We start from the raw sequence: 25,929 nt of genomic DNA, 5'->3' as shown, positions 1-25,929 counted from the left end.
GATTATTGTTCAGTTTTTCCCAATACTCCCACACCTTAAGTTATCTGTTTAACTGAAAAGGCTCATCCTGAATAATTTTTCAAATGGATTGGAACAACTTTACATTTTTTCGTTACTTTCATACCCTCTTCCTCGTGAGACCAAGGACATCGACGCATATGGAAACATCATTAAAGAACCTTCATTACCTATGAGTTAAGAATACTTAAAATAATTATAAAATCATGTGTTGATGTATAAGTTCATATGAACAACATACCTCTTTTGTTTAAACTAACTTCATGCAACAAAGAATGTTAAAACGTCGGTCATTTTTAGATTTTAAAAAGCACTCAATTATTAAAACGAGTCCTTTGAAACACAAAAAGTATAAAAAAAAATTTGGCATTGTATTACTAAGTTGTTCTGTAAATTCTCGTCAAAATACTTCTTTATTTCCAGTAATTCTAGAAAGTAAGATCCAAACAGTTTAGTGGGAGTTATGGGAGTCACATAGCGTATCATTATAATACACGAAACTATTCTCAGCAATGTTTGTACGCTCTCCTTATAATTGTCGTTCTTGATCCAGTTAACTTGATGTTAACGTATCTATAATGCTTAGTCAAGAAAGATCCTTACAAAATTAATAATATTCTTTGCATTTTTATGAATTTTCATGGTTCTACTAGCAGTTATATACAGTAACTTGTTGAAATATTAATCAAATTTGACCGTAGAAAATTAAAAACATTAGTTTTACTTTACATTTGTAGTTATTATTATAATATTCAGCTAAACGTGTTAGTTTTATAAAATCTCGCAGTTATAGCCACTAGTACCCCTAATATTGAAATAAGGCATTATAATAGTAATTATTGATAGTCACAGTATATTAAAATCATTATGATCTACAATAGAGTGCCAAATATGACATCATGTGACGCTCCAAATATCTTTCTAAAGTTCTTCCTAATGCAAGTAATAAGTTTAAAAAAATACTTTATTGATAGTTCGATAAATCATCAGTGTAATACTCATAAATAAAACGTAATAAAGATAATATATTACTGCAAAAAAATGTACCACCTTTAATTGTATTATGTTTATTAGCAGTTTCAATATATATTTCCTAATACCTCTATTACCCTAATATCAATATTAATTCTGAATTTCTTAACATATGGATGAGATAGAGATGATATAACTGTAACTGAAATTCTAATACCCTCTTTTACTACCAATCACAAATACCAAGCGAAGTCACCTCAAGGCTATACTGTACAAGGATTTTCTACTTTCAAGTAATTTTGTAATATTCTAGGTTAGTATTTGGTTTAAGTCCAAGATGTGATATCACGAGGATAAGTAAGTAACGTTGTATTACATATAAGTAAACCTCAGTGGTTCGTGTAGCTAAATTTAAGCACTGGTGCTGTGACATTATGAGGTTGACAAAGAAAAGGTGTAGTACATGATAAGTAAGCCATAATGGTTCATAGAAACTGTGTCGAAGCACTGGGGTCAAAAGAAAAACATTTTACAGATTTATCTTGGACAACTTGATTTATTAGTTGCCTTAACTACTGCATTTTTTTCTCCCTTATCAATGACATTAACAAATGACAACATCACTTACCGTAAAACGTTGTCTTTTGATGCACATGTGTAACAACTTTATCCATATCGTTCTTATGTGGGTGACAATACATCAACTAGCTCTAAAAAGTAATGGAATAGATATAAATGTTAAAAAAAACTTTGTTTGCTAAAATACAAAGCTCATATATATTTATGTATATAGATTCTCTGTAGATTCTAGTTTAGTTATTATCATATAACAATATGGAAACACACTGTCATATAATTTTGTTAAGAAAATGTATGTTATACAAAAGAATCCGAACCAACCAGAAAATAATGTATATTTTAGAGTGTATTTTCTTAATATCATATCTGAGCAACACTTTATTTAATAGCAGAATAAATAATTTGGTGTTTCTATATAAAATTTATTTTGTACAATTTAAGATATCTGATTAATAATTATATTACTTTACGACCTTTATTTTACAGAACTGACATTTTACGAGAAAAACAAAATAATTTTTTTAGCTGCTTTAAGAACTATGGTGACGTCACAAATGATTCTAGAAAATATTAAAATTGCACAGGAGCAAACTAGTACTTATCAATCCCTTTTTATTATACCCTTTTACATATGATATGAATTCATTTCTCAAGGCTTCAGGAAATATCTTACTTAGTGTTGAAATACTGTTTGTGAAAGTTATATTGTATTTCTGAGAAGTTCAACACTAAAAGAGGAACTAATGTTTGTCGTGAAGTCTTTCGTCAGTTTCTACTTTTCATAGAAAGAGACACTGGTACCAACATTTTCATTAAATCAATAAATGCAGTGATGAATATTTTATTTATCGTCTGAGTCATCGGTTGAAACCTACGTGCAGTTCATTTCAAAAGCACAGGACACCCCAGGGCACATGAAGGTAGATTTCCTTCTAACAGAAATGTATGAGTAAGCGAGAACAAAAACATGCACTTGCCATAAGAGATACCGATGGAAATTTGTAGTTAGATAGAAATAAAATAAAACAAAAATTAGTTTAACTTGTGAATGACAAATCAGATCATATTGATCTGTTTAACATTGTACACATTGATGGTTTACTAATATCACCGAAAATAATCAAACGAGAAACTACTCGAAAGTAAGTGTATTAAAGATGTTTTATTTGGAATCAGTATTGAAATATGAATCCTCATTTCTAGCCTCTCCCCTTCAAAAACTAAGAGGATCTCACTTTAGGGGCATATGAGATGAATTCATGTCTTCTACAACTGCTCCTCATCTAATATAAACCATGTTTATATGATTGAGTTATATATGTGAAGTTTAAATAGCTGAAGAGGGTGTAAGAACGTTCTAAGGAAGTTTAGGGAAAGTATTCATGTTTTTGCATTTTTTTCAGACAAATGCAGAAGTAATTTCTTTTGGGTGATACACGGTGTACAAAAGACGGTAAAATTTTTTACTTAATGGTGTACAACAAAACGGTAAAGAAAGTAACAATTTTTAAGGGACACAATTTGTAAAGGAAAGGACTTTGATTTTGCAATAGATGATGGACACATGATGACAAGATTATGTATACTCTTCAAAACAAGAAACGCAAAAGGATATTTTTGTTATTTTAAAGAGAAATATATGCAATAACGTTACAAGCTCAGAGTATGTGATGTTACATGTGTTAAGGCACTGATTGTCAGACCAAAATGACAATAAAAGTTGGGCACTTTGAAAACGGAGGAAAACATCGGATTTTTCGCCAAAACGCATGCGTCGAATAAATTTGTTTGAGAGATCTGCATGTTCTGCAAGTGCAACATGTGCAAAATCCCCTATAAAAGTGACGGGTTCTCGGTTTCTATAGCTCAGTGTTAAGCCACCAACACGTAATACAGTTACGCCAAGACTGACTGAAGCACAACGTAACAACGCCATTGGTCGCTTGGAAGCAGGCGAATCTCGATCAGATGTTGCCAGAGCTGTGAATGTCCACCCAAGCACCATCACAAGGCTATGGAATCGTCACCAACAACATGGATCAACTCGTGACCGTTCACGATCTGACAGACCTCGTGTGACCACGCCCGCACAAGATCGCAACATCCGGTTACGCCACCTTCGGGATAGGACCAGCACTGCGACGTCTACTGCCTCAACCATACCAGGGCTGCGTAGGATTTCCGATCAGACCGTACGCAACCGTCTATGAGATGCAAGAATCCGACCTCGACGTCCAGTCAGAGGCGTCATCCTCACCCAGCAACATCGTCAAGCACGGCTGCAGTGGACTCGGGCACATCGGGTATGGCCTCATCGACGATGGAGGCATGTTTGGTTCAGCGATGAGTCACGTTTTATGCTACGTAGGCAAGATGGAAAGACCCGTGTTTACTGTCGCTGAGGTGAACGTTTTGCAGCAAACTGTGTGCAGGATGTTGACAGATTTGGTGGTGGCAGCGTCATGATGTGGGCTGCCATCGCCTACAATGCCAGAACAGACCTTTTGCACATTTGAGGGAATCTTACGGCTCAACGATACGTCGACGAGATTCTTAGGCCCCATGTGCAACCCATCATGGTGAACGTCAACGACGTTTTTCAACATGACAACGCCCGTCCTCACACAGCCCGACTCACCACTGTCTTCTTGAGACACCACAACATCAACGTTCTTCCCTGGCCCTCCAGATCACCAGATTTAAACCCCATCGAACATCTTTGGGACGAGTTGGACCGATGTCTGCGACGGCGACAACCTCAACCGCAGACTCTACCTCAGCTTGCAGCAGCTTTGCAGGCTGAGTGGACAACCATTCGTCATCTCATCGCTTCCATGGGCAGGAGATGCCAAGCAGTTATTGATGCTCACGGGGGCATACTCGTTATTGACGTTGAGTGACGTTAAACTTCACCTAGTGAGTGTGGACTTTGCCTTTGCAGACTTTGGATGTTCAGCAGTGAATGTGCAAAGTTTCACAGATGTCATACAGAACTACCCGGAATAAACTTGTTAACAATTTGTTTCATATTTTGCCTTTTGCGTTTCTTTTTTTGAAGAGTATATAAGAAAAAACCAAAGAAACATGGCTATTTCTGAGCTGTTGAAATGTCTATTGTTGGATGTTTAGTACAATGTTCTGTGCAGTTACTACTGTTACGTTTAGTTTGTTTAGAATTAAGCACAAAGCTACACAGTGTGTTCTGCCCACCAAGGGTATCGAAACCCGGTTTTTAGCGGTGTAAGTCTGCAGACATGTCGCTGTGCCACTGAGGGTGCAATATGACGTTTAGTTGTGTTTGGTACATCTGGTGAATGAAATGACATTTATTTGACAAAGTTGTAAAATAATATATCATTACTGAAATGATATTCTGGAAATAATTAATAGTCTGCTTCTTTACGAATGTACATTATGAAATGTTAATAAAGTCAAATTTATTTTGAGGTACCGTAAATGTAATAAGAAATTATTAGAAAAGCTCAGACGTTAAAATAGTGAAGTTAAATACCCGAAAGAAGAAGACGTTGATAGAATGTGGTTGAAAGGGAATATTTAGCTTTTTACTTTATTATTTGTTTTAGAGAGATGGTGGTTCAGTTAGTTACAAAAAATAGGGTCACTTGTACAAAGTCACCAAAGGGAAGAAAATACAGCAATAAGTAAAAACACTTAACTCAGGAACAAGTGGTATTGTTGTTTATAACATGTATTGTGTAGTAAAGGTTAAAAATAAATAAAGCTTTCATTATTTGAAAGAGAAAAGTAGTTTTTAGATAGAAGAGCTATCATTTACAGAAAATAGGAAATAAAAACAAACTATGTGGTAACAGGGGAAAAAGAAATTAGCTTGCATCTTAAGGAGAAGACGTATTGTTAAATTTTTGCAAATTCAGTTTATGCTACAGGTTTGCATTTGCCAGTCTCTTGCGAATACTCAGTTGTTCTTTAATTTGAGCTCTACTATCACAAAGTTACAGCTTTTAATAGGAGTGTAACAGTTATTAGACATATTACATTCAATACTTGATGAATTTTCAAATTTTACAGGAACTTGTTAACTTATAACAATGCAACATGCCCATTAAAAGAAATTTCTTTAAAGAGTAAATTAGATTGGTCTGCTACATATTGGAGGTTCAGTAAGGGATATTGCAAAGTAATATTGAGTTCCTCTAAAACTAATTGAGCCACCTCTAAGGAATAATAAATGGACTGCACACGGTGTGTAGCACACAAAACAATTTTAATTCAAAAGTGAGTGTATACAACACCTTCGGATGACGGACAGTTAGTTACTTTTAGTGAAGAGACATTGATGAGGTTGATTATATTCCCTCTAAACGTATCTCCAAAGCTGAGTGTCTCACTCAAGATGATGTTTCACCCTTAAAATCCAATAATTTTAGTTCACTTGGCCAGAATTACCAAGACAAACTAGCACAAACCATGTGAATGGCAATTCTCGTTCAAATCTAAAGGAGTTTGTAAACTTGAGATATCACCTGACCAACCACTGAACAATTCTGCTGTTGACTCTCATCCACAAACTACAACTTTACAGATATATCTTCCATGAGGAAACCAGGTGTTATTTAGAAAGAATGACAAGGAACAAAGGTAGCCAGAATGAAAGAGACTTAACAAGATTTCTGATCACATGTCATATGAAAATAAAACATACTCAAATTAAAAGAAAGACTGGAAAATTTTACGTTAAAATAAAAAGGCAGAAAATGCATCTTACGCCTACATACTACACATTTTCTCTCACCCGTTTCAGGCTTGTTTTCAAGCCAACGTTACTCTTAAACTAAAGCAAATTAAATTTACATACACACGCTAATTAAATATTATTATATCCTTCAATAACACAGTCATAACTATTTAAGATAATACTTGCGATACATTATTAAAACTCTTAACTCAGTGAATACATTTGCGTCAAAGTACGTGTGTTATTGTTACGACTTTTTACAAACTCACATTCACAATTTAATTAAACAACTTTATTATGAATGTACTTCTATATATTTGCCTCGAAGCAGGACTTATAATTCAAATTTTAATGTCATATAAGTTTAATTTCTTCCAATAAATTAGAAGCATTTAAATAAACTCTCAATCTTCACTTCTCTTTATGACGTGATACTTTCTTAGTCTAAATTGTCCAATTTATATTTTTTCTTCCTTATTTTATCTATTGAATATGCTACCAGTTATAAAAATATACTAGTATAATATTAGCAAAATATTTAGGCTCCAAATTATTAATTGAAAAAAGAAAACGAAACATGTTAACACAGGCATAAAACTGTTTTCTCTTAATGTAGAAAGATTCACCTTTTTAAATGTTAGGATTATAATATTTCACATTTCTTTTTTATCTTTACACTTATAGATATGTCTAAGCCATAATGTAAATTCATATGCTTCGCGCTTTTCATTTTGGTAAAACATAAACAACAAAAGTCAAACCCACATGCCATACACCTCCAATCTCGTTTTTCAAAAATTCTAAAAAATTCCTTTTTATATTCACTATTAGAGTATTTATGACCAATAAAATGGGTACATTGTTTATTAGAAGATTGGTTAGAAGATAAGTTTTTTTCAGGTGTTAGTTTAGGAGATAATTAGCTTCAGTTTCATTGTTTGCTTGTGCGATGTTCTACTCGACCAGCTTGGCAAAGGATAATATTTACCGCTCACAGCCAACTCTTGGGCTACTATTTTACCAACGAATAGTGGGATTGACCATCACATTATTACGCCCCCACGGCTGAGGGCGAGCATGTTTGGTGCGATGGGGATTCGAACCCGCGACCCTCAGATTACGACTCGAATGCCTTAACACACCTAGTCATGCCGGGCCAATATTCACTTGAAAACGACCCAACGTACACCCAAAGCATATGCTTTGTTCTTCTCTTTGTGTATAAAATGTTGCAAGTCTCTACATTATCGTGGTGGTTGTGGAGGACTTATTGTTATTTAAGACAAGCAGTTGCTGTAAACTCCAATTCACTCATCATGAATACTCTGCCTTAACAACCTATCAAAGGAAATAATATTTTAAATTTAAGCAGGTTTTACTTTTGAAGCATTTTGATATAAGATGAAATTCTGATACGTACAGAATAAAATACCGTTATATTCAAGTTTACTTAATATTGGAGATTCAATGGCAAAATATTAAAAACCGATTAGATTATATTTTTAGCACCAACTAGTCACAGAAGTATGAAATAAAATTAATCATTTGAAAGTTATAAGCTGAGCGTTTCTTTTTTCTGTTTTGTTTACTGCGTACTTCTTTGGGGTTGGTAAATTCGCTTCTTACCTTGATGGTTCAGCAATAAATTTGGAACTTGTATTGCAAAACGTAGGGTTTGATGATTGTCATTGGCAAAGCGCAGATAACCATTTATGTAGCATTGTTCCTGATAGCAATGGCTTTCGCTGTATCAGGCAAAGGGCATGGCATGGCCTAGCGCGTTAAGGCGTGCGCTTCGTAATCTGAGGGTCGCGGGTTCGCGCCCGAGTCGCGCCAAACATGCTCGCCCTCCCAACCGTGGGGGCGTTATAATGTGACGGTCAATCCCACTTTTCGTTGGTAAAGAGTAGCCCAAGAGTTGGCGGTGGGTGGTGATGGCTAGCTGCCTTCCCTCTAGTCTTACACTGCTAAATTAGGAACGGCTAGCACAGATAGCCCTCGAGTAGCTTTGTGCGAAATTCCAAAACAAACAAACAAACAAAAGTATCAGGCAATTAAGTGCGATTATCGGACTAATTATTGTGATGAAAAATATCTTTCTGTCAGATGTTATGTAAAATAACAAAATCCCTTTTATATGACTTTTACACAGATTTAAAAACTTTTGGGTAAATTTGTATCGTTCAAAAATGCTCAGAATTCTCCATAGAAATTGTTTGATTCAAGATATTACAAAACTGTGATAAGCTTGTTTTTCTCAGTACTAATTTTATCTTGCTTACTTTATGGTACTTCAAATCATATTTTCTTCTCATCTAGTTTTACAATATTTATTATGTGTTTGAGAAAATGTTCTTTATTAAACATTTCAAACGGGTAGAATAACTAATGAAAGCTGAGTGTAATTAGAGAGCGTACTTTATCCAATTTATTAATGACATCTTTAATGTTTTAACAAAACAAACAAAAGTCCATTATTTTGAAAGTATGAAATATTTTTTTTTTTTTTATTTGCGATCATTCAAGAAAAAATGTGTAGAAGAGAACAAGCAGCTGTAAAACAACTTCGGGACCAGTTTGCTAATGGTTGACTGTTCTAATTATATAGTGATGTTTTATGACATCTTTTGTAGACATAATAAGCAAATATTATTCTCACCTTGAGGCTTAGTTGATACTAAGATATTTTGAATAACATTAATTTATTGAAGTATTAGTTGTTGTTTTTGTTTTGAATTAAGCACAAAGCTACACAATGGGCTACCTGTGCTCTCTCTGCCCAACACGAGTATCGATACTCAGTTTTTTAGCGTTGTAAGTCCGCAGACATACCGCTGAGCCACTGGGGGCCGAAGTATTAGTTATCTTAACAAGAGAAAGAAAATATTCAATTGTGCAGTTTTTAAAACTTAGTAAACTGTTTGAGATGAGTATATCAGTCAGTCTGTTGAAAACGTTTATTGAAACTTAGTATGTTGCAATGATCGTTAAATGTTTTAGCTTGTAAAAAAGCCAATAAAAATTGGTTTTAACACGTATTATTAAGAAATGGCCTCTTTTATTCAGTGATACTTTTAGTTTCATAAGTTTTCGTTTTCTTTTCATTTTTTTATTTGTATATTCTCCTAATGTTTTGAATAACAAAATTTGCTCTTTCCTGAGCGTCAAATAACATTCTGTCCAATCTTCGTCTTTAAATGTATTGTGAGTACATTTGATGTAAACCACACTGAACCTCCATATTTTTACAAAAATAATATAGTAATATAATAATCCTTCCTTCATTACCATTGGATAACTTTGTCAAGTCAGTAGATTGTTTAATTTTTCACCCTGTTGTTTTAGAATAGAGATAGAATTTGGCAAATAACACTGATATAATAAATATTCTTCATTACTGTCGATTCACTTTATTATTTAATATATTATAAAAATAATAATTTTATTGCAAAATGAAACATTCTTTATTAGCCCATTTTTTTCTTTTACCTCTTCGCAGTTTATAATTATTTTTTATTGGAACTGTAAAGACGTATGGAAACAGAACCCGAAAAGGACTTAAGATATTAATTATTTTAGTGTTGTTACCTGCGATCTACTGGTTTGCAAATTCAACTAGCAAAAAAGTCGATGCAACAGAGCGATGGTGTCAGACTGGGTAAACTGCATGGATAAAAGGTACCGTATTCTAACATTTGCAAGCTGTAAGTAATTTCACTCTATACTAATTATAAAAATATTGAATTCTTACCTAAAATAAAACAAAATACTATTTTCCTCTATTGGTACAAATTATTAAATATGCTAATCTATATTACAGATATACGTTTTAGTGTGTAATTAGTCAATTTAAAACAGACTTGTTTAGGTGATGTTGATCAAATTGTATTAACCCACATCCAATAGTTTATGGAATTTCAATTGATGAGATTTTCATCTTGACTCACTTTATTAAATAAGAATATTTAAAGTGTAATTATTATAGCGTAGAAATACATTGCAGAGAATGTTTACTAACGTTTAACATATAATTGTACTTGATGAAGAGAATCAGTCTCAGAAGTAAATAAAGCGAAAGTGTCATTCCACTTCTAAGTTGGTGGTTAAACAAGTTTTAATAATTTTCGTTTGTTTATTTTCTTTTTAAAATATTTTATATCTTAAATCTTACACAAGTTATCTGAACTTGACAAGCAAAACTATGTAGAGTTTCCTAGATTAAGATGGTTGATTAGTTTAACTTGTTTTAATCTTGTCATGATTTTAATGTAAACTTTAAAAGAAACTTGAAAATTTGTTTCTTGGACAATTCATATTAAAAATATCTAACACAAAATGATGGAAAATTGTATCTTAAGATCTTAGTTTTTAAAGTTGAGTCATACTGTGGATTGCATACATCAATTACACAAGCCTTTTCGAATTTCCTTCATTCTCTTGGATTCATTCTAAACTCTAGCTTCAGTTTTGCGTTAAAAATGGTTTAAAATATTTTCAAATGTATAAAATATACATATTTTTGTTATATTATACTGTTATATTATTTTCAAACTATAATTTTTATTGAAGTTTATAATACTATAAAGAACAACTATATATTACTACTTTGTGAAGTTTCAAATAAGGTCGTTTTCAAAGCATCGATGTGCAAAGCAAAACAGTAGTTATGAAAACGACGATACTTTTGTTTTAAAAAACTGTAAGCTCTTAGCCGAAATCTAAGATTAAAGAAAAGTTTTTATTTCGAACAAATTAATACCTGTCTTTATTGATAAAAAATTCCATGTTTATCTACACTAGGTTACGTAGATAAGAAACATTAAATACAATGAACTTAGACGAATGTCAGTTTAAATATCATGATCTATCTTTGAATCCAATAACGCTGAGATAATCTGACAAGTTTATTTCCCTGAAGATGATGTGTTTTAAAATGTTACATTAGAATTTGTTGTGCATCCTACAATATAGTTATTCCGTTAAAATCTAGTGATTGTAAATGCAGTTAGTCACATGCTCTTAGCTGCCAATCAGGATGACAAGCTAACATCATATTACATTCTAATTATAGCGTTTTGCCTGAATTCAAGCATGAAGCAAATGGTTCAGTTATCCATATAACATTATATCAACTATATTTGTGAGAGGTTTGAATTTGTTTGTTTGTTTGAGCCACACAGTTGTCGTAAACTACTAATCTAAGAAATATATAATTTATTTGCAGAAGAAGTCTTATTTCTTTTTAAATATAATCATGTTAAAACAAACAAAAATTACTTTATTGTTACATAATGAATAACTGATGATTCAATAAAGCAATAATTTCAGATAAATATATCATGTTCAACATTTTCAGTTTACTACTTTATCGATTATTGGACTAAATTAAGCTCAAGAAAAACATTACTCGTGAAATGAAAATGTGCTTGGGTTATATCTTTTAATAAACCAATACACTTTAATCTTGGAATTTTCAGGAAACCAAAAGGGCACTCATTCCTTTCGTGTTTTTCTTTTGTTATAGTTTACCTTCTGGGTTGAATAACTTTAAAATATTATTGACCTAAAATCAGAATACCAATCTAAAATATTAAGAGTGTAAACGATTTATACTTAAAATAACGATCGAATTTTGTTCAGACCTATAGATCGTACGGAGGAAGATATAAGGTTAATATATAACAGACTCAGAGAGATAAAAGCGTTTGAACATGTTCAGTCTAGTTTACTGCAACAGATGTGTTATTACGGCTATTACGAAGATCTGGACAAAGGAATAACACGTAAGAATATATATTTTATACTTATATTTTTAATGAAATGTAGAGCTAATGTGATTTATAAGAAAAAATAAATATCAGAAAGTTAAACTTTGTAAATATCGTATTCTTCGTAGATTTATTGAGTTGTCTTCACAGTTACTATTACGAGACTGCTGACAAACTGATACAATACGCAGTTACCATTACTTACTTAAAGGTTCCCCTGCTAGTACGATGGTAAGTCTACGGATTTATAACGCTAAAATCAGGGGTTGGATTATCCTTGGTTGGCTCAGCAGATAGCCTGATGTGGTTTTGATATAAAAAACACACAAAGGCACATTCTCTTACGTTGAAAGATATGGTGTTTATAGGTTATTTTTATTATTTTAGCTTTTATTAGAATTCTTTATTTAGCCGTATGAAACTATATTTTTGAAAAAGCCTTAAGCAGAAGAAAGACCATTTGATAAAACCTTCTTCAGTTAGTTTAAATGTCGTTTTGTGTCATGAAACATCATTAACATTCTAGTAAAATTTTATATGAGTGAAATGATGTCGGGAATCTCAATATAATTTACTTAGGTTTAATTAATTCTAACTATAAGCTTATTGAGAATATTATTTGTATGAATTAAGCCTGATTTAGACTGAAACTGATCTGTTAATGCTGATCTTTTTGTGCAGTTTCACTACACCGAGTATCTTATTACTGAAAAAAAAACCGCGAAAATATTTGTTTCTATTTTTATTAAAAGTATTTTGTAAGACTGATTCCTTTACTCCTGTTTCTGAAGTGTATATGTATATAACTGTCTTCAGTTAATATTCATGGTACTGATGTGTTCTATAATTATTACGGAAAAATGTTTTTTTTAATGAAATGTAAATGTTTAATGAATTTAACAAATAACTAACTTTGAACTTTTATTTTCTTATATGTACTTTCAAGTTAATGTACCACTTGCTTTTTCTAGTGTTTCGACAAGGCGACAGAGGTGCTAACTGGTATACTGTGCTAGCGGGTTGTTTAGACGTGCAAACTTCTCAGACGGGAAATGGACAGGTAGGTATCCTGTAGAGTAAGGCTACAGAATCGCCTTAAATGATAAAAAGTTTGTAATGAAAAACGTTAAACTTTGTACGATTAATATAAATTATTCGCTGATATTGGAGTAGATTTACTGTTTACATTAGTAAAAATATATTTTTATACTATTTCGTCACCCAAGAGCTCGTGGTGAATGCTTTTGAGTAGCTGAATTTCTTCTTATCTATCATTTTAAAGTTAGGACTAGCTTAAATAGCCCTTGTATAACTGTGCGTGAAAATCCGAAGTAAACAACAAAAATAATTTTGTCTTTGTTATCATATTTTTCATTTGCGTACAATTCTGTGTTGCCTGATGTCTCTATATGCATTACAGAGTTATACGGATATTGCAGGTATTAATTTCTATCTATTTATTTAGAGTACATGTGATAAAAGTACCTTCTACATATTTTAATTGTGCAAGAACTGAACTGACTGAAGAGTAATCGATTGGCTATTAAGTCACGTGACGTAACAACTGTACCCACATTACGCTTTAATTATTAGATTTCTTCCTGCATGGCTACGTGGGTTTTGCACGTACATTTTAAACACAAACATCAGATGAACTAACTATTTCCAATGAAAAATACGAACAATATACGGATAGACAATTAGATAGAAAGGCGTAACTGTAATAAATATTCTTGTTTTTGTCTTTCGTTTCATCATCATACGTTACACCAGCTTACAGATATTTATTCCAGATTTTAAATGTATAAAAATTGTGAAACTCGTGCTCTTCTTGTTAAGTAATGATATATGATATTAGGAAAAACTTAGAATATTGAATATTCTTAAAAATTCAGTTTGTACTGAGAGAGCTAATATTACAACACAATATTCGATTAAAATTAAATATACCGTTAAGCTGACGTAACTGTTATTTATATTTGTTATGAAGTAAATCACATATCTACACATATTTCCTGTTTTTTCAGAAGATATACTGTGCCAAATTGTAACGTATTTTTCAACCACAAAATTGGGAAACAATCGTAGAATAATTAGTGGTTGCGGGTCCCCTGCTGAGACAACTGTAAGTCTTCGAATTTAGAACGCTAAAATCAGGGTCTCGATTCCCTTCGGTGGAAGGAAACAGATGGCCCGAAGTGGCTTTGCTATAAGAAAACACACATACACATTAGTAGCTGTTTTGGCCATCGCAATGTTTAGGAAACGACAAAAGAAGCACCAAAATTGCGTTTCAACGATAATTTAGTATTAAGGCTTTTGAATAATACAACTTTTGGACTTATTGGTTTAATTCTTATAGAGAAATGTTTATTTAAAATTAGTTGGTATCTTTTGTGTAAGGATTTTGATAAGCAAAATAATTTACCCATATAAGGCTTGTTTTCAGTGCTAATCAAGTCCTAAAGACCAATTTAAGAATGTTCGAAAATTACTTTTACCCTAGGTAACGTTATTCGTGATGACGAGAAACCCGCTTGAAGTAAAAATGTATCTCAGGACTTCTGATATAAGTATTAACACATTTACTGATAAAACAGAAGAAAGCTGAAGTCGCAAGCGTTTTTTTCGTTGATTTTCTTTTTCAAATTAGCCTGCTTTATTACATTATAAACTACCTTGACGCCCTATTAAGAATGACTATCTGTCTCTTTCAGCATATCAAACTCTGTCTTGGTTAAATACTGGTTGGGAGTTGTAAGCTTATTTATTGCTTCATTGCATAGATTAGAATTCAATGAATACTTTGGAAATTATTGATTGCTGAAGCTATGATTTATATTGCAATATACTTAACTGAATCTATGTTTGATATATTTCGTTATTATTTTCAGTATAATGTAATCGCAGATGGACTTGAAGTAACTCACTCACTTCTTTCAAGATTTATAGTACAATTATCAGAAAATATTATAAGTGGAATTTATGCAGTGAAACCATTTTTGTTATAGTGAATGGTAATTGTTGTTCCCAGTGATATCTAATTAATTTTACTTTATCGCACTTGTCGATCTGAAATTATGCTAGCCAATCACTTATTAATCTCAGGACATACCTTCTTTTCTGTGAAAATTTCAAAGCTAAGATAAGTTTATGATAATTCCACTTTAAAGTTGTTTTTTTCCCATCTAGTGATAAACACTAGAAGAAATAACTTTCGGACAGAAAAGAACACACAAATTCAATATACATACTTCTGCCTATAAATAAGTCAACATATGCATATTTTAGTTTTTCTTTTGCGTTTTATTTTTGTTGAGTGATTCGATTATGTAACTGGATATTTATGCAAGTAAATTCTTTTATACGATTAATAACTTTTCATATTATCAAGTCTGAGTAATTTACGGAATATGTTTGAACAAATGTTTGTTGTGTATGAACAATCAAAGTCAAATGGTGGTTTCGTAGGAATATCTTCAAAATATTAGGATTTATCTTTGTGATTTATCTTGAATACAATAGGAAGAGGTGATGCACGTTTAAGATTTGAAAATGACAGTTTTTTTTCTAACAAAGTGATTAGCTTATGGAAAGATATACCATCTATTGGCACAGTGGAAACTGGCGTTCTACAGAACTTTTAGAATGAATAGAAAACTTTCTGAATATAAAAGGTGGATTTAAATTTTTCTTTTTCAAAGGTTTGTGTATCGTGAAAGCTTTGAAGAATAAAATATTTTATTTTTATCTATAATGTCCACTTGTATCTTCTAAAGAGCGAATTATATCCTTTAAGCTCTCAGGATCTAAAATGGTTTATTGATGCCAAGCGCTCTTACGTTTAGGGCAGTATATATGTTTTACGTCCTCTGAAGCTGAGGATGAAATAATAAAGAATGTAATAATTATGCTTTTCTACTGTGTCATAATCAGTTAAGGTAATTTCAACTCGGTAACGAAAAAGGACACACTGCATCTTGAGTTGCAGAAGCTGTTTAAAATGGCGACTACATAAAATAAAGCAAGACACGTTTGTTTTTAGAAGAAAGTAAGGAATAAATAGTATGGATTTTAAAAGTTTCATTACAAAAACATGTTTAGAGTATTCTTCAGTGGGCTTGTAATTTCTGTCACTTAAGTCAAATTGCTTCGTGTAACATTTTTCAACTCAAAAGAAGATTTTGTGATTTTTCTTTATTTGTTTTGTATATGAATTGAGTATCATGAAATGAAAACTGTGCGTCAACTGATCTACCTAAACTGTTGATGTTGCTGATAAAATTCTGTAAATACGAAACTGCTAATGCTATTACCATGATGATACTTGTTTTCATGTAAAGCTACTAAAGCTATTTACAAGTTCTAACTACTGATCAGAGGGAAAACAGCCGATTAGTTGTACCCTACCATCAGTCATCCTCATTAAGAGGTTGATATTCACTCTTATAATGCACACGCAGCTTACAGTACGGGAAATGTTTTGTGGTATCGCGCGGATTCGAACCCGACTCTGAGTTCCAAAGTCCAGAGTTCTAACACAGGATCAATCCACCCCCTAAATCATAAGGTAGCAATCTAAAATTAATGTATTGCATTCGACGTGGCCCGGCATGGCCAAGCGTGTTAAGGCGTTCGACTCGTAATCCCAGGGTCGCGGGTTCGAATCCCTGTTGCATCAAACATGCTCGCCCTTTCAGCCGGTGGGGCATTATAATGGTACGGCCAATCCCACTATTAGTTAGTAAAAGAGTAGCCCAAGAATTTCCGGTGGGTGGTAATGACTAGCTGCCTTCCCTTTACAGTGCTAAATTAGGAACGGCTAGCGCAGATAGCCCTCGAGTAGCTTTGTGCGAAATTTCAAACAAACGAAGAAACAAGCATTCGACGTTTTGATATCTTATTAATATCTTTATAAAAGAAAGTGTTCATTTGTACGGAAAAGCACTTTATTTTATGCGGAAAAAATACATAAGCGCAAAATTATTATATTTTAGAAAGCAATCACACCCTTAAATATTTAAAATATTTTACCTAAAATCTAAAAGTTATCAACTTCAGAACTTGTGGTCGCCTATATTTTATTTTTAAAACAACAGAATGTATATTTACCACTTAAGCATGACATTGTCAAAGATTAATTTATAACAACAGTTATTGTCAATTCATAAAATTGTTATTAGAAATTTAAAGCCACTTTTTGTGAAAACCTTAATTATTTAGTTCATTGCATGTTTATGCTACTATCTGAAATTTAAACACATATCTAGGTATAAAATTTAAAGCTACATTTGCGATGGCAATTTTTAAGTTCGTATTACGCACATATACAGACTTATTTGAATGATAAACTATCTAAATTTTATTAATTTACAACGCAGTTTAATCTTTCATAGAAATAATAATTGTTATATAAATCTTGAATATCAATTACATGTACCATTTCAAACTGCTGACATAAATTTGCATCAGGAGGTGCCGATCTTACAATAACATAGTTGTCACACACTAGCTAAATATAAAGCACCAATATGAGGATAACCTAGGTCGTAACAGAAACAAACTAAATTAGCATCTAAGGTCATATTCTAGGGGCAATCACAGGCCGATTTTCTGGTTCTTAACTACTTTTTATATTAGAATAATAGTTACAGGAAGAGGTAGTATGTGATATTCGCATATCAATTAAATAAATGTATAGCATTTTGGGGATTATTTTCGGTACATAATTAATTCCCGAGATGAGGTAAATGTTTTTTGTTTTTGTTTTTTTAAATGATGAAAAAATATTAAGAATGAGAAGTAAATTTTAATGATATTTCAAAATATGTTACAGGACTCTGTTACATTTTGTACCCTGGGTGTCGGAACTGCTTTTGGCGAGGATATTCTTGACAACAGACCACATAGAGCTACTGTGGTAACGAATGAGCGTTGTGAATTACTACGCATAGAACAAAAGGACTTCCTACAGTTATGGGAGGTAAATTGGTTGGAAATATGAATTTATTTTAGAAGAAAAGTACTACAATTCACATTTTTTGTAAAGAAAACTTTAATAATAACTTTAATTTTTTAAAAAAATAGTGTTTTTTAGAGTCAACATTGTCGTAAATTAATTTAATGTTAGTATTTTGTTGAACAAAACTGAGAGGATAAAGTTGAAAAATTTGTACAGTTTATGAATATTATATGCAAAACCAATATATATTTATAAGTTACTTTAACTAAATCATTAGCTACTTTTTCCAGTTGGTTACGTTTGTGTTAATAAAGTAAAATTCAAGATGTTTGCTAATTTTAAATTCAGTTAATTTTTCATACATTTATGTATTTTATCGTAAAAGGAAGATACATTTATACTAAGAAGAAAACAAATGAAATTCAAATATAGAGTAAAAGAGTTTTAACACACTCATCTCAATGAGAAAAAATGCATATAATATATATATATTCTTTATTTTGAAGAACATGATTTGCACAGTGCTGTGAATTCAATTTCACTCGTTACATCATGCCACAGAAAGAAACTGTTGTCAATAAATAATTTAATACATCACTGTACATCTAAGTAAACTTACGCCATCTAACACTGAAATATGATAAATATTGTTTTAAGTCTTTCTTAGACTACACTGAAAAATGTGTTTCCATTTTTTGAAACATTTAATATGAGTCAATTAAGCAATGTATTTCGAAAGGCTTCCCGATAAAATTTAAAGTATGTTTATGAGAATACGCAAACAAAATCAACAAAAATGTTTTATTTTCAATTTTTTTCTATTAGACATAACTAATTTGTAAGTTCTGTTTATGAACCGGACTTATGGTGTGCACCTTTTCAGCTACATAACCTCTCATAAACAAACATCAGTGTTGGGATATCTCGTGATTAAGAAGGAAGTAATTACATCGGGTAATTACTGTAAGAAAGTGTACACACGACGTCGATCTCATCCCAAACTTTCCATTATAGTCCAAAAGCTGCAGTTAGAGGGTTACATGGATTTTTGGTAATATTAAAGATGGAGTAAGCGAATTTCATCAGATTTCTTTGAGGTATAACATTGGCAAGAGGATACTGCTTTCTTTTCCCAAGTGCTAAGTATGTATTCCACACTCTTATTCACTGCATAATATACAAGGCGCTCTTTATACTATTTATGTCTTAATTAAAAGTTGACTTGTTACCTAATGCTTAAAAGCATACACACGAATTCAAGTTAAAATTTCAGTAATAAACTAATTATTTTTAGCAACAGTTCATTCAATTAACGGATGAAATGGATGTATATGAGTTATAGAAGAGAAGATTGAGTGAAAGATGCAGAGTAATTTTGCTTGAAGCATATAGAAAGTATTCATTTTCCTGTTTTTTTCTCAATACGACATTTCGTGTTTTGTTGTTGTTCAGCGAAACCAGCAATTGTTGGAAAATATTACATCTCCTTTGTGGTGTCTGAAAGGTGAGTTAGTTATTTCTAGTTTACTTTTGATTTATTACCACCAATATTTAGCGAGTGAATTTACTAATTTAAGGTTAATTTTCGACGATGTGTAAATTTAATGTCAGCAAATGATCCATTTGAAGACATAATTTTGTAAATAGTAATTATATTTAATAATATTTATTAGTAAAGATTTAAACTATACTTGTTGTTTACTACATTTTAATGTACATTGGTGAAACATGAAACATGCAAAAACGCTGTTATAATGAATATTTTTATGAATCTAATTATACATTCTGTTTGTAAGAATATTTCCTACAATTATCGTAGGTATTGTTTGTTTGTTTGTTTTTTTTTAATTTCGCGCAAAGCTACACGATGGGCCATCTGCGCTAGCCGCCCCTAATTTATCAGTATAAGACTAGAGGGAAGGCATCATCACAACCCACCGCTAACTCTTGGGCTACTCTTTTACCAACGAATAGTGGGATTCACCATACATTATAACGTCCCCACGACTGAAAGGGCGAGCATGTGATTATTTAGATTATTTGTTTTAACATAAAATACAATATATAGTTCATTATATCCTTCCGTTTCCTATGCATATGCCTCTGTAACTTATTGAAGGCCTTTTTAGATGTTTGTATGCTGTTGTTGAAGGGAGTTTTATGAGACGTCATGAATGCCTGTCATAACGAATAGTATATATTTTAAAACTTAGGCATTGTTTTCAGTTAAGGGAGACTATTGCGGGTGTGTATGTTTTAATAACAAAACCACGTCGGGCTATCTGTTGCGTCCATCGAGCGGAATCGAACCCATTAATTTAGCGTTGTAAATCCGTACACTTACCATTATCCCACCGACTACAATGATTGAACAGCGAATCTGTTCCAATGGTGGATTGATTATTGAGTTAGGGAGTTTGTCAGTTAATCTGTGAATTAAGTTTCGTGAATACTGAGTTTGTGATTCAAAAAGTACTGGAGATACACGATGGTGTAGTACGTATAATATAAAATCAACAAGTAATTGAAACTGTTGTATTAACATCTACTGTTCTGTTGTAAACGTAGGTTTATCAGGTTTGTTAAAATATAGTTTACAGAAATAATATACATTCGTTACCATTAATTGGACCGGAGTTTGTATCGATTTCTTATTTTTTGTTTTACAAAATAATCCATACGAATCCATTCATCGCTAAATAATGTATTAACAGTAAGATTTAATTTATATAGTGTGATATCATTTTCAATAATCCTGTTTAAAATTATTCCTTATGTTACAATTTATGTATTTTATTTTATCCTGAATATCATATATCTAAGTGTTGTATAAATTTAATGATTCTTGTTTATATATTCTCAGTGTAAAACAGGGTTTTTAGTGTGTAAATTTTTTAACTCATTTCATATTCTTATTATGTAATATGCGCCTGTTCATTGTACAACCTACTTTTACAGCTGACTGTATGTTATACAATATTTTTAAAACTTTTATTTAATCTCACGCGCACATCTGTTTCTTGGGGCGTAATTAGATGTCTTTTATTATTATTATTACTTTAACTGTTTACATCATCTCACTCCAGATCCTATGAAACGTGACGAAAGAAAATCAGGTAATGGAGCATTTCAAACCCTTCCTCCAGTTAGCAAGAGACCCGAAGTTTGGTCTCCAGATCCAAAACTTCTTATTACCCAGGTTTGAAATCACTATGATTGTTTTGAAATTTGTAATTTTTTTTCTCAGTTTACAAATTAAATTATTTATATGTAGTGTTTTAACTTCAACTGTTCTCCACTAGAATAACGTGGGATGGATAAACCTTTGTTTTGCTTAAGGAATAATAACGAAAACGAGGATCTTTGGGAATTAATCTGTATTATATTATGTGATAAAATCGTTCCTGACTGATGAATTCAGCATACGTACCAGGTTTGGTAATTCGTTCAAAAATAATTACAGTTGAATAGAATGTTTATAATTATTAACGAATATTATGCATTAAATAAGTAAACCACTTCGCATAATCATGAATCATATTTCAAAACTTCTTCTTCAAGATCTGCTTTATAGCTATGTCTTACACTTGTATTAGTGTAAATTTAACGGCAGGTAAACCTAAGCTGTATATTCTACATGTCGGTTGGATTTACTATTTACAATTGCAATGTTTAAATATGAATGGAATCTTATCCTTCCCTTTAAGGAACCAGTACATTACGATTTCCAATATCACAGTGTCTTCACTACACCGAAGATACCAATAAAACAAGACATGTTTCCATACTTGTACCGTTACAGTTTCTTTTCTAAGAAAACTAACATAAATTTAATCTAATTGAAACCCATCTGTCGCACCTTGATAGAACAATCTGTGGTCGCCTGAACAGTAGTGACGGAAATTAAATTTTCTCAATGGTTTTCTAATTTCTTTTTATGAGTTACATAAGGGGTGTAGTCCACTACCATAGAATAACACTTTGTACCTTTGATTTTTTTAGAACAGTTAAATTAACAACTTCTTTTATGAATGTCTGTATTAGTTCATATGGCTTAATGATTGAAATAGTGATGACTGCTTCTTCGTTGTTTATGAAACAACGAGTGGGTTCATTCATTAAAGAGTTAGTGCCACATGAACTACAAATTCCAAACCCTGTTCCTCTTGCGATAGCATTAATATTGATGACTGCTGTGAATGGGAAGTATTATCTGTGCGGGTGTGTTTATTGAAAAATATTAGTGATTTATCAACTGTGTAAAAGAAATTTAAAGTTGTGTTTTTTGGTCACTTTACGGTTTTGTAACTGTTCCTGCCTGTTTAAGATACAGCTATGCAATCACACTCTTGACAACTTCCTAGCACAGCAGTAAGTCTACGGATTTATAACGCTAAAATAAGGGGTTAGATTTCCCTCGGTGGACTCAGCACATAGCCCGATGTGGCTTTGTTATAAGGAAACATACACGCAAACAGTAAAACATCAAAACCATTGAAAGCACTAACCACTAAATTAAGAAGGTATTCAATATGTTGTTTTAATTTCTCAGTTGACTAACACTTCAATCGATTTAAATTCAGAATAACTATTTCATTCATGCAAACATAGAGATTGCTTTGTTGTCCATATCTTACGATATCGTTATTAATTATTGCACAACATAATTTTTATAAAAATATTTTATTAAACTAGCATATGTTGTAATGTAGGTTACGTCATAACTGGTCACAAGCAAATAACATTTAAGCTAAGATCATGCGGTGTTAAAGGAGGAGCACAAGGACAGTGAGAAATGTTCTCTCAGATTATTTGGTCACATGTTTCTCCATATTTGTTTCTTTGATGTCTAATTTTATCACGCTGCTTACAAGCAATTCGAAGTTAAACTGAGGTTACTGATCTGGTGTTGTGTAAAGTAAATTCATCAGAAGTACTCATTTTTTAATAATTTAACGTTTTACAACAATAATCTTTTTCTTATCTTTTTGTGGTGTTGTACTTTGTTAAGATTAGCGGACTTTATCTTATTTCATCCATCCTCAAAAACAACAAAATACAAAATTCCAAATATCTTGTTGAATACATATCTTACCTAATTTTCTACTGTAAAGTATCTTAGCTTCTTTCTTAGGCCACCAAGTTATGATACTAATTCAAACATACCTAATGAAACAAACTGACATTATTACTTCCAAATAACGGGGTGAAAGAGGTCTGTAAAACTAAAAAATTTCTTGCATTAGTGAGAAGAAATGGTCCAGATAATACCAGTCACAAGCCATAACGATAACTGTTGTAACAAAGGATGTGTATATATATATTTATATATGTGTATGCGCACTTACAAATACCATTTTGTAAGTGTTTTAAAACTACTATGAATTATTTACACAAACAAATATATATTATTAAATAAAATTTCTTTCGTCATTTCCTTGTTCTTTTATTTTGAAAACTAAGCAACTTTAAAGTTAATTTTCCTTGTTGTTCAATCTCTAGTTATGTTTTTTATTATTTTTCAGAAACCTTCTGCTCAATTTGCACGTGCTGGCTGGGTGCTACGTACAACCATCCTTTTTCAAGTTCCGCACATGATCAGAGATAGAAAGTTTCACTTGCGAACCTTTCGACGCTGTCTTGTTGGGACAGAAATGGTGGATTGGATAATTCAACAAAGTGGCCATTTTTTTCATATTCATTCTCGATCCCAGGCTTCTGGTATGTGGCAAGCATTATTAGAAGAAGGAGTAATCTTTCATGGTAAGATTATCAACTCAAACAATATAGTTTATTCTACTTAAGACCAATAAGCGGTTTTTTTTTAATGAGCTTGTAATAGTAACCCAGATGTCTTTGTTTTCAAACATGAAATAAATTGTAAGATGGTCAAGTGTTTTTCTTAAACATTGCAGCACATGCCACTTCGATTCAAAAGCTTTTTAGCTGGTTTCCAGGCTGTTAATATAAAAGTCATTTAAAAACAACAGTATAAAATTAAGGTAATCTTATTACCCACTTGAGACTGAAATATTGTGTATGTCTAGTGCTTTTCATTGTTTACTTGATATATGACTAGTATTTTGCTTCAAGTTTACACAAACATAAAACTTAAAGCATATGGAAAACTCAGATACAGTCTTGGCTAAAGTGTTTGCATATTTTGTTACAAATAAAGTCTATTATTAAGATAGGATTCGAATACATTGAGTATTATCAAACTGAGAAATGAATGTTATATTAAACATCTGTAGGTGTAATTTGTATAATGAGATATTTTTTATGGACATCATGAACGGTTTACTAGAACAGCAAACAATTCTATTAGACATCTGTAAATAGGTGTGTAATTTATCATTTTTTTCGATCACAACAAAATCGTACCAAAATTTATACACTGACAAACTATAACATCAAATTATTACAAGTAACGTCAGGAACCTTATATAAGTTTATATTAAACATTTAGTACTTGGTTGGTCTTCCTCCTAATCTAATAATCTACGCAAGACGATCTGGTATGTTGTTGATGTGGATATTGGTGCACTGATTTCTTCTCAACTTGTCACTAGATGACGCTATACTTCAGCTGCGATATCTGGTTTAGGGTCGTGGTCACCAATTTTGCGGCTCAGTTCTGTCCAAACGTTATCAATGTGATTACAATGTGGAGACTTTGCTGGCTATGGATATGTTGTAATGTTCTGTAGGATACGTGCATGATACAGAGTTATTTCAACCTTGCACTAGCACATGAAAGCGATTTCGTCTTTATGTAATACCTGCAAGAAAGACCATTAACACATACTTTGGAAAATATGAGAGCAGTTTCCACCATGATAAGTAGCTGCTCAAACATGTACTGCACCACCTCCTGTGTGTTCCCTGCAGGAAAGATAGTCTCTCATCATCTGTTATCCAGGCAAACGACGAACACAAATCATATCACCAGGAAACAGGAATCATTTGGAAAGATGCCATGTTGTTAATGCCCTGATTGTAAGTTGGCATGCTCTCTTGCCAAAGTAACACGGTGAGAAGAGTGAATCCTGCTTAATATCATTTTAGAGATAGCCCGTCTTTCAAAATAACCTAGTTTCGTTTGTCTCCTGTTCATTGTTTCTCTGGAAATCCTGGAATAAATGTGTTCGTGACATTTCTGCCAAAAGATATTGCAAGGCTTTTTCGATCTAGATCAAGACACGACCATCTAGGGCAGTAGTTTATCAGTGCTTCCTGTAATCCGATGAGTTTTGAGGATTCTGAATACAGTACATTGGGGGCAGCTTACTATTCTGGCAATGTCTATCTGCTTTATACCATTTCTGTTTAGTCGAATAACTTGAAGCCTTGTAACGTTTGGCTCATGATGAGGCATGACTATACCAAATACGGAGAAACTGTGTGAACAAAACATCGATTTCTTTCGAAAAGAATTATACCAAAAACACACCCTTTTATGCAAAATAAGTGTGTATGTGTATTCTAACAAACATATACTCAAAACCACTTATACAACCAGAATAACAACTCATACATATTTGTCTAATGATAAACTACCTTCTCTGTTACTACTCAGGTATTTACTCAATAACTACTCCATACATATAGACAATAACGTCAATAAAAAGGTGAGAAAATGAGCAGTGTTTGTTCGGACCAAAAGAGATTAGGCAATTATAGCATTCTAAGTCATTAGAAAAGAACTAGAGTGACGATTCACTTTTCTTGTTCACTACTGTGAATATTATAAAAACTTTATGATTATGAAACGTTATAATTCTAATTACGGAGAACGGGTGTGATAGGTTGTAAAGAAAGAGAGTTGATTAGATGGGTTAAAGAAATAAATATAAAAGACAGGAGTTAAATTAAATAAAAGAACCAAGCAATGTTAGAAATAAACTAAGAGA

General features: G+C 32.1%; 1 protein-coding gene across 2 annotated transcripts in view; it reads left to right on the top strand.

Annotated features, from left to right (window-relative positions):
• The window catches only part of LOC143252943 (rap guanine nucleotide exchange factor 4-like), a 124,610-nt gene that overhangs the window by 28,236 nt on the left and 70,445 nt on the right, over positions 1-25,929 (top strand). For both annotated transcript variants that reach the window (XM_076505843.1, XM_076505844.1), the window contains exons 2-8: positions 9,866-9,964; positions 11,927-12,069; positions 13,026-13,114; positions 17,891-18,037; positions 19,469-19,520; positions 21,103-21,215; positions 23,542-23,779. In XM_076505843.1, the coding sequence (XP_076361958.1) occupies positions 9,930-9,964; positions 11,927-12,069; positions 13,026-13,114; positions 17,891-18,037; positions 19,469-19,520; positions 21,103-21,215; positions 23,542-23,779 (817 nt within the window). In that variant the 5' untranslated portion in view covers positions 9,866-9,929. The remainder of the gene's footprint in view (positions 1-9,865; positions 9,965-11,926; positions 12,070-13,025; positions 13,115-17,890; positions 18,038-19,468; positions 19,521-21,102; positions 21,216-23,541; positions 23,780-25,929) is intronic.

Source organism: Tachypleus tridentatus, chromosome 6 (genome assembly GCF_004210375.1).
Source record: "Tachypleus tridentatus isolate NWPU-2018 chromosome 6, ASM421037v1, whole genome shotgun sequence".
NCBI classification, from domain to species: Eukaryota; Metazoa; Arthropoda; class Merostomata; order Xiphosura; family Limulidae; genus Tachypleus; species Tachypleus tridentatus.
The sequence above is the reverse complement of the archived record's forward strand: the minus strand, read 5'-3'. Positions and strand labels throughout refer to the sequence as shown.